We start from the raw sequence: 15,755 nt of genomic DNA, 5'->3' as shown, positions 1-15,755 counted from the left end.
TCCGGATTCATTTGTATCGGAGTTATACGGGATGATAATACCGTCTTGATACTGACTGTGCTTTTGATATCAATCAACGAGTTTTTATACGCCCGTGACGGGACGTATTATGGTATACCGTTGTCCGTCCGTCCGTTGTCCACACTTCGGACAATAACTCCAAAACACTTTCACTAATTTCCATGAAACTTGAGTGTTATCTATTGACGTATTAAGCTCCCTTTCGTTTTTTTTTAATTTCAGATTTTAAGTTTTGGATTTATTGGGCTTTATTCATAAAAAAGGGGGGATTTTCAACACTTCGGACAATAACTCAAAAAGGCTATCACCAATGTCCATGAAACTTTGGTGAATTGTTTATATCTATTGATGTAAGCTCCCTTTTAATTTTTATAAATTTCAGATTTTAAATTTTGAATTTATGGGGCTTTATTCATAAAAAAGGGGGGATTTTTAACACTTCGGACAATAACTCAAAAAGGCTTTCACCAATGTCCATGAAACTTTGGTGAATTATTTATATCTATTGATGTAACAAATAATACTTAAATTTCTTGTAAAAAATAGGTTCCATGATTGTCATACGTTTGTACTATTATTAAAATTAAAATTAAAATTTAAAATTGAATGGTTGCAAGGATGAAAGCACATAAGCAGTTCCTGAGATACCATCTATTCCCTGAGGCATTATTAGTTTATGATAACATTTTTACTATCTAAGCTATGGATAAAAATCAAAACTGTTTTTGCATATAGGATGTTTTACTCTTGATAAAATTGGTTGCAATTGAAATCACAAATGATACCTTATCATCACAGATTTTTTATAGAGTTATGTTTCGGTAGAAGGGTTGAGCGCAATAAAAAATGTTATAAAACATGAATAGTCTACAATAGCATATAATAAGTGAATTTGTGACAACATAAAAATCCTAACATGTGACTAAATATTCCTTAAATGTTAAAGGGTGTCATTTTATGAAAAAAATAAGGAAATCAAGTCTCCTTTACATTTATCAATATGATCATCTTGTGAATATCCTAAACAATAAAAAGGTTCAATCAATATACCCCAAGAAAATTACCTTCTTTCAAACTACTATAAAATTTGGAATCAGTCATAGAATTACTAAAACCCATAATCATATATCACTCTTCTTATATTGCATTGAAGACTTCTATGTTATATGCCAATGTTAATGATATTTGCTTTTTATGCTAAATATTGAAAAGCTGAACTAGGTTTAATCATGAGTGTCTTCTTCACTGTAATCACTGTCCTCATCAGAAAAATCCTCATTTTCATTCTCAGAAGAGGCCTCCTCATCATCAATGAAATCCTTATCCTCATCATCATTGAAATCCTTATCCTCATCATCAATGTAATCCTCATCCTCATCATCAATGAAATCCTCATCTCCATCATCAATGTAATCTTTATCTTCATCATCAATGAAATCCTCATCCTCATCATCATTGAAATCCTTATCCTCATCATCAATGAAATCCTCATCCTCATCATCAATGAAATCCTTATCCTCATCATCATTGAAATCCTCATCCTCATCATCATTGAAATCCTTATCCTCATCATCAATGAAATCCTTATCCTCATCATCATTGAAATCCTTATCCTCATCATCATTGAAATCCTTATCCTCATCATCAATGAAATCCTCATCCTCATCATCAATGAAATCCTCATCCTCATCATCAATGAAATCCTTATCTCTATCATCAATGTTATCTTTATCTCCATCCTCAATGAAATCCTTACTTTCATCACCTACTTCCTCATTTAGATCATAACTTTCAGTAGAAGCACTTTCACCATCTTCACTTTCCCTGTTATCTTCTTGCTGCTCCTCATTGTCATTGTAGTCTTTTTTGCCATTTTTATACGCCCGTCGTCTTTCAGACGGGACGTATTATGGTATACCGTTGTCCGTCTGTCTGTCCGTCCGTCGTCCACACTTCAGACAATAACTCACATAAGCTCCCTTTCCATTTTATAAATATAAAAGGTACTTGGTACTCAGAAAGTGTGTTGTGAATAAGATAGAATGAATGGATGAAAAATTTAGGCAACAAACTTAGTTAAATTTGAGGTAGCATTTACAGTGCCAATTTTTTTGTGCATTTTTAATTATTATTTGGGGGTGGGGTGGGGGTGGGGGTATGTGACAGGGCTCACACTATTTCTAGTTGATCATATAAATTCATTAAAAGACAAGTTAAAAGAGCAAAGGGCGTATCATGCGCTAAAGCGCAGCCCTTTATTTTTCTTTCTATTTTGTTTTGGCTCCATTTGTAACTGAGGCTTCTTTATATGGTGAAATAACCGTGAAATAAAGATAATTATATCATATTAGTATTGTAATAACATTTGTCTTAATGTTTACCCAGTCATTATACCACCGCTTCGAAAAAGGGGGATACTGTTTTACCTCTGTCTGTACGTCAGTACATCCGTCAGTCGGTCCGTCAGTTCGTCCGTTCTTCCAAAAAATATTTTCGTTTCATCTTTTTCATGAACTTCATTACTGTAACAAGGATTTCTGACTGAATTTTGTTTCAGGGTTTATTGAAGTCTGCTATATCGTGTGATGCGTTTTCTGATTCAGTTTTCTTTACAATCTGTGGAAAAATGAGATTGGGATCTCCATATATTTGACAGACCACAATTATAATAACTGCTTTTAACAAATGTCTTGACCATTTAATTTCAAAACCATCATTCTCATAATAGACAAACAGTAATTTGTAAAGAATTAAGGAGATTTTGTCCATTTCATCATTTACTAAAACAACACCAAAATCTTATTTACATTTTATTGGTAGATCGAAAATTGTCAGAGTTCTCCATAAATAATGATATTTGGTGTGGTCTGCATTAGATTTAACATCACCTTGTTAAACCGCAAGTATACTTTTTCTAAAACACCAGACAACTAAATTGGAAAGTAACACTAGCTGGTAAAATGGCTTTAACAAATATATGTAATCGACATTGAACATTTTGAAAAAAAATAAACTATACATTGCTATTTGTTCCCTGGTCTCTTAAATATCTTTATGTTGTTAAAACGACCCGCTTGTAGCAAAAAATACAACAAGATACTTGTAGTCTTTGACAATTTCTATTTCTCTATTACAAAATTATTATTTTTCTGAAAGTCTACCTCGAGAAAATATAAGAATTTTCGTCCGTTTTTTGTCGAGCCTGCAACTTTTGTTGCAGAAAGCTCGACATAGGGATAGTGATCCGGCGGCGGTGTTAGCTCACTTCTTAAAAGCTTTATATTTTAGAAGGTAGAAGACCTGGATGCTTCATACTTTGTATATAGATGCCTCATGTTACGAACTTTCCGTCAGTCACATGTCCAATGTCCTTGACCTCATTTTCATGGTTCAGTGACTACTTGAAAAAAAAGTTAAGAGAGAATTGTAATGTTAAATTCTCTCTTATTATAAGTAATTGGATGACTATATTTGGTATGTGTGTACCTTGCAAGGTCCTCATGGCTGTCAGACAGTTTTCACTTGACCTCGACCTCATTTCATGGATCAGTAAACAAGGTTAAGTTTTCGTGGTCAAGTCCATATCTGAGATACTATAAGCAATAGGTCTAGTATATTCGGTGTATGGAAGGACTGTAAGGTGTACATGTCCAACTGGCAGGTGTCATCTGACCTTGACCTCATTTTCATGGTTCAGTGGTTATAGTTAAGTTTTTGTGTTTTGGTCTGTTTTTCTTATACTATATGCAATAGGTTTACTAAAATTGGTGTATGGAATGATTTTAAGGTGTACATGTCTAGCTGACAGGTGTCATCTAACCTTGACCTCATTTTCATGGTTCAGTGGTTACAGTTAAATTTTTGTGTTTTAGTCTGTTTTTCTTATACTATATGCAATAAGTCTTCTATAATTGGTGTATGGAATGATTGTAAGGTGTACATGTCTAGCTGACGGGTGTCATCTGACCTTGACCTCATTTTTTTTTGGTTCAGTGGTCAAAGTTAAGTTTTTTAGTTCTGGTCTATTTTTCTAATACTTTATGCATTAGGTCAACTATATTTGGTGTATGGACATCTTTTATGATCTTTATGTCGGTTACACTGGTTTTATTTGACTTTGACCTCATTTTCACGGTCCATTGCTAAGTTTTAAGTGTTTGTGTGTTTTGGTCTGTTTTTCTTTATTTATAAGCAATAAGTCGTCAACAATAGTTGTTTTATTGAAGAATTGTCAGCTGTACATGTCTGCCTAGCTTGGTTCATCTGACCTTGACCTCATTTTCATGGTTGATTGATTAATGTTTCCTTTTCTTGATTAATGTTGAGTTTATGTGACAGTTGTAATAAAGCTTTATATTTAGGTCTATCAAGATAGTATAAAGGATTAGTAAAGAAGGCGAGACATTTCAGTGTGTGCACTCTTGTTCAATACAAGTGTGGACATAGATCAGTGTGGATAGTATGTTTGGATGTTTGACAATTTTTAATGACAAAAGGAGCTCTGTTTTCCCCCAAAGGGTTCAATATAAAACTGTGTTGCTTGACAACTTACCTGAACCAAACATTAACCATAAGCAGTATTGTTTATTCAATATTTAGCTTCTTTTCAGGAGAAATTAATTGCAATTATCTGATTAGTATAACCCCAAGGTAGACTAGCGAAATGAAATATGGTCACTTGGTCTTCTCACGACCGGCAGTGAAACGCTTGTTTAAGTGGGGCGTCCGTTTGGCTGTTTTGCAAACACTCTTTGAGGGGTTCGTAGTCGGCCTATTGCAAGGCAAAATTTCTGTCCCTGTCCAAAATATACCCTTATTTTCCCCTGGCAGTCCAAATTTTCCCGACCATGATTCCGAATGGCCTCTATTATGACAAGCCATACATACCTATTATATTTATTGTTCATTTGTTCTAGTCCTGAACATGCATGACATATTTGCCACTACACATTAAGCAACCACCAATCGATCAATCAATTGATTATGATAAGTTATGTACTTCATCTTTGATTTTGAATAGCATGGAGAGGAAAACATAAGTAGATATAGGAATATGTGGTAAGATTGCCAATGAGACAACTCTCCATCCATATCACTATTTATAAAAGTAAACAAAGGTCAAGGTACGACCTTCAGCAAGGAGACTAGGCTCACACCGAACAGCAAACTATAAAGGCCCCAAAAACCCAATCAAAATCGAAAACCAACGGTCTAATCTATATGAAAAATATTCATTTCTGTATGATTTTTTTTCAATACAAGTGTGGACACAGATCAATGTGGATAGTATGTTTGACCGTGTTTTCTGACAAAATGAGTTCTGTTTTTGCCAGAAAAAGTGCTATATCAAACTGTGTTTCTTAACAGCTAACCTGAGGCAAACAATAAGCAATAGCAGTATTGTTTATTCAATATATTAGTTTACTTTAAGATTGTCATAGAGGCCTAGAGAAATAATTGCATTTATTTGATTATGATAAATTATGTTCCACATCTTTGATTTTGAATAGCATGCAGAGGTAAACATAAGGTTTATTTCTGCAAGATTTTTGTTTTTTCAATACAAGTGTGGACACAGATTAGTGTGGATAGTAATTTTGATGTTTGTCAGTGTAATCTGACACTGAAAATTAGTTCTGTTTTTCCGATATAGTTCTTAATTTAACTGTGTTGCTTGACAGCTAACCAGAGCCAAACATTTACTATAAGCAGGTTTGTTTATTCAATTTTTAGTTTTTTCCAAGGTGATCCTGGAGACATTCATTGCATTTATTGGATTACCAAATGATTATGATGAATCCATTTCCAGCAAAATATACACCTAGATACTAGTCTTTGACAATTTCTATTTCTTTATTACAAAAATATCATTTTGTCTTTTTTCTTTAGTTCTTCCTCGAAAAAATATAAGAGTTTAAATCTGTGTCCACACTTGTATTGAAAAAACATTTTTTTTCAATACAAGTGTGGACACAGATCAGGGTGGATTGTATGTCTTGATGTTCGTCAGTGTAATCTGACAAAAGAAGTTCTGTTTTTCCTATAGGGTTTTTCCCATGACAGCTTACCCGAGTCAAACATTAATCATTAGCAGTATTGTTTATTCAATATTTAGTTTTTTTTCAAGAGTGTCATGGAGGGGAAATTAATTGTAATTATTTGATAAATATCACCCCAGTGGTGACTGGGGAAACCAAATATGGTCACTAGGTCTTCTCCCGACCGGCAGTAAAATGCTTGCCTTAGTGGGGCTTCCGTTTGGCTGTGTGAGATGTATCAAGTTTCGCAGTCACATCTGGTCGGACTTGGGACGTTATATCCAATGCCCCGTGTTAAGAGAGTGGCATGCTCTTTGTAAACGTTAAATTATGTACCACATCTTTGATTTTGAATAGCATGGAGAGAAAAACTTAAGAAGATATAGGAAGATGTGGTAAGAGTGCCAATGAGACAACTCTCATTCCAAGTCACAATTTTTAAAAGTAAACCATTAAAAGTCAAGGTACAGCCTTCAACAAGGAGCCTAGGCTCACACCGAGAAGCAAACTATAAAGGGATCCAAAAAATTACTAATGTAAATCCATTCAAACTGGAGAACCAATGGTCCAATCTATATAAAAATTTCATTTCTGTATGTTTTTTGTTTTTTCAATACCAGTGTGGGCATAGATCAATGTGGAAAGTATGTTTGACCGTGTTTTTTGACAAATGGAGTTCTGTTTTCCCCAAAGAGTTCTATATTAAGCTGTTTCTTTACAGCTAAGCCAAACATTAACCATAAGCAGTATTGTATATTCAATATTTAGTTTATTTAAAGGCTGCCATGGAGGAGACAATAATTGCATTTATTTGCATATGATAAATTATGTTCCAAATCTTTGATTTTGAATAGCATGCAGAGGAAAAATAAGGTTCATTTCTGCATGTTTTTTGTTTTTCAATACCTGTGTGGACACAGATCAGTGTGAAAAGTAGGTTTGGATGTCTGACAGTGTTTTCTGACAAAGGGAGTTCTGTTTTTCTCCATAGGGTTCTATAGCAAACTATGTTGCTTGACAGCTAACCTGAGCCAAACAATAAGCAATAGCAGTATTGTTTATTCGATATATTAGTTTATTTTAAGACTGTCATGGAGGTAACATTATTTTCCTTTATTTGATTATGATGAATTATGTTCCACATATTTGATTCTTAATAGCATGGACAGGAAAACATAAGGTTCATTTCTGTATGAGTTTTGTTTGTTTTTTCAATACAAGTGTGGACAACAGTGTTTTCTGACAAAAGGAGTTCTGTTTTTCTCCGTAGGGTTCTATAGTAAATTGTGTTTTTTAACAGCCAATCTGAGCCAAACATTAAGCAATAGCAGTATTGTTTTATTCAGTGTTGTACATGTGACATTGGCATGGGATTTATTTATATAAATAATAAATATTCAACAAAGATCAAATTAAGTACATGGATGTAAGCAATTTTAGGAAACCACATAGCCTTCAAAAGTGAGGAAAAGCCTTCTTGGCTGTCAACAGCCCCCTGACATGAAAAGTATGTAACAATACAATTGAGAAAGGTAATGGCCTCACATATTTGCAACTAAACAACAGCTTGGGACCCCACCCCCTAAATGAGGATTATCCCTTAATTTGCTTTTGTAAAAATGGAAAAAAGAAACAACAAATGGAAGTTTTTAACGAAGCTTGGCTGGCTATACAGCCCTTGCCAAAAAAGAAATATAACCTTTTTAGCCTCTCTCGCTTGTTTTGTACATATTGTAAATATTTATTGTTGTATTTGTTATCTCTGTACCGATGTAATGCATTGGCTTTATGAGAATAAAGATACATATAGCCTATAAAGGAGGGGGGGGGGGGGGAATTTTCCATAGATAACTTGCACTATCATTTTCTTTGTTCAGTGGATCGTAATATTGGGGTCAAAACGCTAATTTGACATCATAATAAGTGATTTGACTCAACATCATCAAAAACTACTGTCCAAAAATTTTAATTAAAAACCTTAACCTGAAAGTGGACAGACAGATGGACATATAAATAAATGAATGGATGAATGAACAGAAATACAGAAAAACATAATGCCCCTAGTTTGGGCTTACAAATTATTTTTTTTGGTTAATTTATAGAAAATGGAAAATTAAAAATAGCATTTGAAACAATTGTGAAATTACAGCAAACTGGAAAAAAAATAGCAGGATTTAAATATGATTATTTGTCTTTCAGAATTATCTTTGAATGATTTTATTGAACGAAAAAGCAATACATGTATATATGTGGTTTGCATGTAACAGAAATAAAATAATAATATACCTTATTAGTTTACTATTCATAGTAATTCAGTAATGTTAAAAAAAAATATATAAATAAGATTATATTAAACGTTTGAGTTGCACTTTTTCTTTTAAAAAAATAGACAGATATTGGTGTATTCAGAAAATACTTGTTTTATTCAAATTTTTCAAATGAAATAGAAAGCCACCTTGATACATGTATATACTAATTTTGATTTTCAAGGTGTTAATGACATCACATTTATCATTCATTGGGTGTCAGACAAGCGTAGAATCTATAAAGCTAAAAATTTGAAAAATTTCATACATGATATTACAGATAAAATTGACATTTCAAACGAATGGGAGATTATCTCCCTTATTCAAGTAAACACCACTCTTATCATCATAAAAACAATACTTCACTTTATGATTCAGTACATGGTCATTAGGAATAAATTCAAAGATTGAATAAAGAGAAAGGAGTGGAAAAGGACTAAAAATATTCTGAACTGTCTATATAAATATCTGATTTACTTCTAAGGTCACAGAAGAAAATATAAAGATGAACTTTAGTAGCAAACATTAAACATTTAAATTTAAGGTGGTACCTAACACCTTGACTAAATTGTTTTACATTGTCTTATCGGGGCCTTTTATAGCTGACTATGGGGTAGAGGCTTTGCTCATTTTTGAAGGCCGTACCGTGACCTATGGTTTTTAATGTTTGTTTTCATTTTAGTCTTTTTATGGGTAGTTGTCTCATTGCAGCCAATCATATCACATCTTTTTTTATAAAACTAATTTGGCTTTTTAAAATTTCATAAAATATTGACAAAATATTTACTTCGACCATTTGACAAAAATATAAAAATTTCAAAAAACTTGAACCACACACTTTGTCTGAAAAATTTCATTGGATACATAGCAATTTGGAAAACACAAATTTGGATCACTGAGAAGCTTAATATTTCCTTAATTATAGATTGTGTTTTAAACGTTAGCTAGTTTTACAGAGTTATACAGGCAAATTTTGTTCACTTAAATTTCACCTCAAACAAGCTTCATACATGAAACGCACGAGAAAATTCACGTGAATTTCATGTGTATCTGATGTGAAATTCACATGAAGTGAGATTTCACGTGAAATTTGCATTAAAAATTCCATGTGAAATTAAAATGAATCAAGCTTCTTTTTAAAAAAAAATGAAATAATAGTGAATTTCCCCTCAATCACACAAATTTCACAGGATTTGAGCTTACTCATAATCTAGTACAAGTTCTGATATGTACAAGCATGAAAAATATTCTATGAAAATGTGTTCATAATTCCATTCTATTTCTCTTTCTTACTATCTAAATTTTTTTGTCCTAAAATAAAGAAGGCAAGAAAATGCATCACAGTGAGGTTATGAATAATATCCAGGGCACCTCTGTTCACTCCTAGAACTTTTTGGATTGAGTTCAAGTCTCAATCCTTAATTGTAAATGTTTATGGACTGACTATAGAAGATGTTTGCAATGATGAATATTTTGTTTGAATTGATTTTTACTATGTTTGTACAAGTCATATTGTGTGGTCATCAATATTAACACAAACCAATCACATTATGAAAAATACCTACTTGCAAAAGATGCCAATTCTTTTTTAAGAAGGTTTTGGAGAAAAGAACTACCTCGCCACACATTCATGTACCAATTTAAAGCCAGAAACCTTTTCAGTGATTGTCCAAAATTTCATCTTAATTAAAAAAAATATTCAAAGAATTTAGTGTTCAGTTGATGGCTATTCTTGATTCATATTGTAATTGTTTATAGTCTCTTATCAATTAAATTCGAAATGTATTATATTCTGAAAGTACTTGTGGTTGAAAAAATATACACAATAGTTTATTCCAGGTGGTTTACATTGCTTGAATACACCACTTCTATGACTTCATGTCTGCTTATAATGGTAGGGTCTTCTGCATATAATTGCTATTTGTACTCAAGGATTCCTTCATACATTTGCACAAGTTTATCCTCCTAAGATGTTGCTCCAATGATAAAATCCTGTAATGCATACTTAGCAATCAGACTCTTGGAAAACTTCCTACAGTTCCTGTAATATAATAAAATCCACATGTAATGTTGGGCAATGTTTGTTTCTGTAGTCAAGGTTCAAGCAAAAAAGATTACATCAATTTAATCTCCAATGATTTACCAAATAAGCTCATCATAGATACCAGGACTAAATTTTATATATACGCCAGACGCCAAACTTATAATTAGGAGAAATCTGTATTGTATTTTAAGCTTGAGCTCTGACATGATCAATTGGTGACTTTATGGTGATTTATTAGTAAAACCCAGACCTGGGGTTTTTACTAGTATTTCTCTCTGGGCTGGGCATTGCAATACTCATTAAATCCAGGTTTTTGAATTGCTAACCCTGTTTCAGGACATTTTATAGCTCACTATGCTGTATCAGTTTTGCTCATTGTTGAAAGCTGTACATGTGATCATTTATAGTTGGCAGTATTCAGTCATTTGGACTCTTTGTGGATAGTTGTCTCATTAGAAATTGTACCACGTTACATGTTTTATAATTTATAACCAGTTTTCAAGTTGGTCCAAATCGGGGTCAAAAATTATTATACTAAGTATTGTGCAATAGCAAGAAATTTTCAATTGCACAGTATTCTGCAATAGCAAGAAATCTTCAATTGCACAGTATTGGTCAATAGAAAGAAATGTTCAATTGTGCAGTAGTACACAATAGCAAGAAATCTCCAATTGCACAGTATTGTGCAATAGCAAGAAATTTTTAATTGCACAGTATTGCACAATAGCAAGAAATATCTAATTGCACAATATTGTGCAATAGCAAGAAATTTTCAATTGCATAGTATTCTGCAATAGCAAGAAATCTTCAATTGCACAGTATTGGTCAATAGAAAGAAATGTTCAATTGTGCAGTAGTACACAATAGCAAGAAATCTCCAATTGCACAGTATTGTGCAATAGCAAGAAATTTTTAATTGCACAGTATTGCACAATAGCAAGAAATATCTAATTGCACAATATTGTGCAATAGCAAGAAATTTTCAATTGCATAGTATTGCCAATAGCCAGAAATATTCAATTGCACAGTATTGTCCCGTTTTCAAATTGGTCTACATTAAGTTCCAAAGGGTCAAAAATTAAACTTTTTGTTTCATTTCGACAAAAATTGAATATATGGGGTTCTTCAATATGCTGAATCTTACCGTGTATTCATATGATTTATAATAAATTACTTACGAAAACAAACTATCTTCATGTACATTGTAACCTGTATATAAGTATACTTACTTAGTGCCTATAAAAACACAACTTATCATTTTCAAGCCCCCTTCTTACATGTCTTAGTCCTTACAATCTTAGCTTACACCAAAATCAGCTGATTTCTTTATTGTTTTTAAAAAGCTTGTGTAGTATACAATAAACAGATCAAAATATGACACTTTATATTGACCAATGAAACCTGCCCAGACAGTATTGTATACCATAGAATCAGTTTCAGACAAGGCAAAAATTACCTAGTTCATGATATCAGTAATTGTTTAATTTTAGTCCAGCTATTTTGATAATTCTCCTCAAACTAGAATCATAAATTAGCACATTGGAATAATATTAATATGAAATAAGAATTGAAATCTTAGGATATCCAGAATATAAAACTTTAATCTCATAAATTTAAATGGACTGAAAATTACAGAGGTAAATAAATGTAACTACATGCCTATTCCATACATGTATATAGCAGATTCACTTTTCCCTTGATCTGTTGATTGAAAGTTATTTTTATTTTGTCAGTTTGCGTGAACTATTTAAATTTGCACATGATTCAGAATTTTTGTCATACCACTACAAATACTGTAACAAATACATACCAATTACATGTAGTGTAGCTATAGGGTCTCATCTACATGTATATCCAATCAATTCATTCATTTCATTGTATAACTTCACTTCCACTTACATCTCGGGAACTACAAGTGTGTAATTCTGAAAATTTAAATTCATTAATTATTATAGATATTAGCCCTGAACCTGATTATTTTTTGCGAAATAAAAGTTGAGGCACTAAGCTCTAAGGTAGTTACCATTTTGCTTTTTCGGAGGGAGGGGGATTGGGGCTATTGATTTTTTGGAAAATATATAAAAAAAATCCAGTTTTTGAGGAAAAAAATTAATTGTTTTTGACCCTGAGAAAAAGTAATTGTTTGTTTCAGCTTTAGCTGCAACTTTATGGATTGCTAAAATTGAAAGAAAAAAAATGTTTTCCCAAAAAAATTCATACCCCCTGAAAATCAAATAGTTGTCTTAAGAGCCTGTGTTGCTCACCTTGGTCTATGTAAGTAAGTAAGTAATTTTTATTGGTCTGAAATCTGATACCCGAGCTTAAAAATATGAAATCCCAAAATACCGGGCTTAAAAACAACATGATCCTGAGGTCCTGAAATTCGAATAAAGAATTCCCGGATCCCGAAAGCGTCAATCCTGAAATCCCAAGCTAAAAAACAACCGTTCCCGGAGTCCAGATAAAGGTTCTATCCCCCCGGCCCTCATATATAGTCAAGTCAAACTAAGATTTAACCTCAAACTAATTGCAACAGAAAATGTTTTAGTTCAAATCTATAGTATCATGCCCTTAATATACACAGAAAAAAGTCCCATAAAATCTAACTTGAGGAAAACTCAAAATCAGCATTTTTTATTTTCTATGGAAATTAACATTGGAAGGGGAGATATAACTCCACAAAAATGGGTCTATTTTGGTCAGTTTTTGGATGATTTTCTTGAAATTTATGTAAAGTTTGATACTTTGGTAGGGTTATAAGTACTTGACTAAGTTATATAATCTCCTGCTCATGAAATGTACAAAACTGAAGTATTATGGGTAGTTTTATTTTTTTTGTGCATTTTTCATTGAAAAATTGCAAATTTAAAGCTTTGTGACCATTTTGAAAAAAATAATGTGAAGATTTATATCTGTGTATTGTACTTTTTCAGCATCTTACTTGTCAAGGTGTCTAATTTGTTATTAAATTTCAATTTCTTTACCTTGACATGTTGAAAAATTAAATAAATGGTCAACTAATGAATTACGAAATCTAGATTATAGCTTGATAACAGATGTGGAAACACCTTTAAAGTTGTTTGTTATACTCTAAAGACCGCTAAAAATCAAGAATCTATACATTCTGATAGAGGCAGTAAAGTTTATATTTTTTATCAATTTTTATTGATATTTCTTCCATTTTTGCAACAGTTATCTCCCTTTTCAATGCAAATCTCAATAGGAATTTTAAATGGTGATTTTTTTTAGTCTTCCTCAAGTAAGATTATATGGGACTTTTTTATGTGTATATTTGGGGTATAATGCTAAATATTAAAACTTTAAAATCATCTGTTGCAATTACTTTTAAGTTAGGGTCAAATTTATGCTAGATTGACTGGACTAATAGTACAACGTTACCATTTTTCAGCTTTTTGAAAGTTTGTCTATTTTAAATCTCTTGAAGTTCTGATCTTCAAACATGGAATGTTGTGATCACTGTGGGTATATCTTCAATACTTTTTTTTTTTTAATACCACAATCTGACAGAATTCATAGATGTACACACTCAGTGAGGCATAGAATTAAGGTCAAAAAGGCAATGGATATTTTTGGAAAAAAAGTTTTGATTCCAGTTCCCAAAAAATTGTTTTTTGATCCTGAGAACAAAAAAATGTTTGTTTCACCCTCAGCTGCCCCTCAGAGACGACATCAAAAGTTTAATGAAGGATACAAAACTTAATTGACATAGTTTTTTCACTGACCAGCTTACCCCTCTCTTTGGGAAAAATTGATTGACCCATATGGATACATGTAAAAATCAATGTCAGATAACCAAATTTTGCAGCAGTTCAACCCCCACCCCAAACTATTTGAATTCAGTTTATAATCCTTCAATGATCTTTTGATGTCGTCCCTTATTTAATGATATAATTAAAAGTAAAAAAATATGTTTTTCTTAAAGGTATACTTAACTCTTGAACTGTGGGGCTAAAGCCTTAGTAGTCTGGAATCCCTCCGCATCTTTTTCTTCATGTACCTGCAAGTAAAAAAGGTGCGTATTAGTTCCACATTAATACGACAATTTTGGAAAAAGGGTCCATTAACATAAAGGTATACTTAACTCTTGAACTGTGGGGCTAAAGCCCTAGTAGTCTGGAATCCCTCCGCATCTTTTTCTTAATGTACCTGCAAGTAAAAAAAAGTGCACATTAGTTTCACATTAATACGACAATTTTGGAAAAAGGGTCCATTAACATAAAGGTATACTTAACTCTTGAACTGTGGGCTAAAGCCCTAGTAGTCTGTAATTCCTCGGCATCTTCTTCTTTCTGTACCTGCAAGTAAAAAAAAGTGCACATTAATTCCACATTAATACGACAATTTTGGAAAAAGGGTCCATTAACATAAAGGTATACTTAACTCTTGAACTGTGGGGCTAAAGCCCTAGTAGTCTGTAATTCCTCGGCATCTTCTTCTTTCTGTACCTGCAAGTAAAAAAAAGTGCACATTAATTCCACATTAATACGACAATTTTGGAAAAAGGGTCCATTAACATAAAGGTATACTTAACTCTTGAACTGTGGGGCTAAAGCCCTAGTAGTCTGTAATTCCTCGGCATCTTCTTCTTTCTGTACCTGCAAGTAAAAAAAAGTGCACATTAATTCCACATTAATACGACAATTTTGGAAAAAGGGTCCATTAACATAAAGGTATACTTAACTCTTGAACTGTGGGGCTAAAGCCCTAGCAGTCTGGAATCCCTCAGCATCTTTTTCTTAATGTACCTGCAAGTAAAAAAAAGTGCACATTAGTTCCACATAAATACGACAATTTTGGAAAAAAGGGTCCATTAACATAAAGGTATACTTAACTCTTGAACTGTGGGGCTAAAGCCCTAGTAGTCTGGAATCCCTCCCCATCTTTTTCTTAATGTACCTGCAAGTAAAAAAAAGTACACATTAGTTCCACATTAATACGACAATTTTGGAAAAAGGGTCCATTAACATAAAGGTATACTAAACTCTTGAACTGTGGGGCTAAAGCCCTAGTAGTCTGGAATCCCTCCGCATCTTTTTCTTTATGTACCTGCAAGTAAAAAAAAGTGCACATTAATTCCACATTAATACGACAATTTTGGAAAAAGGGTCCATTAACATAAAGGTATACTTAACTCTTGAACTGTGGGGCTAAAGCCCTAGTAGTCTGGAATCCCTCCGCATCTTTTTCTTAATGTACCTGCAAGTAAAAAAAAGTGCACATTAATTCCACATTAATACGACAATTTTGGAAAAGGGTCCATTAACATAAAGGTATACTTAACTCTTGAACTGTGGGGCTAAAGCCCTAGTAGTCTGTAATTCCTCG

General features: G+C 32.7%; 1 protein-coding gene across 1 annotated transcript in view; it reads right to left on the bottom strand.

The window, feature by feature from the left end:
• Nucleotides 1–1,244: 1,244 nt before the first annotated feature.
• Nucleotides 1,245–15,755, bottom strand: part of LOC134716724 (aspartate and glycine-rich protein-like) — an 80,301-nt gene continuing 65,790 nt past the window's right edge. The window contains exon 2 of the mRNA XM_063579728.1: nt 1,245–1,859. Coding sequence (XP_063435798.1) covers nt 1,245–1,859 — 615 coding nt within the window. The remainder of the gene's footprint in view (nt 1,860–15,755) is intronic.

This window comes from Mytilus trossulus, chromosome 4 (genome assembly GCF_036588685.1).
Source record: "Mytilus trossulus isolate FHL-02 chromosome 4, PNRI_Mtr1.1.1.hap1, whole genome shotgun sequence".
Taxonomy (NCBI): Eukaryota; Metazoa; Mollusca; class Bivalvia; order Mytilida; family Mytilidae; genus Mytilus; species Mytilus trossulus.
Note: the sequence above shows the minus strand (reverse complement) of the source record. Positions and strands in the feature narration are given on the sequence as shown.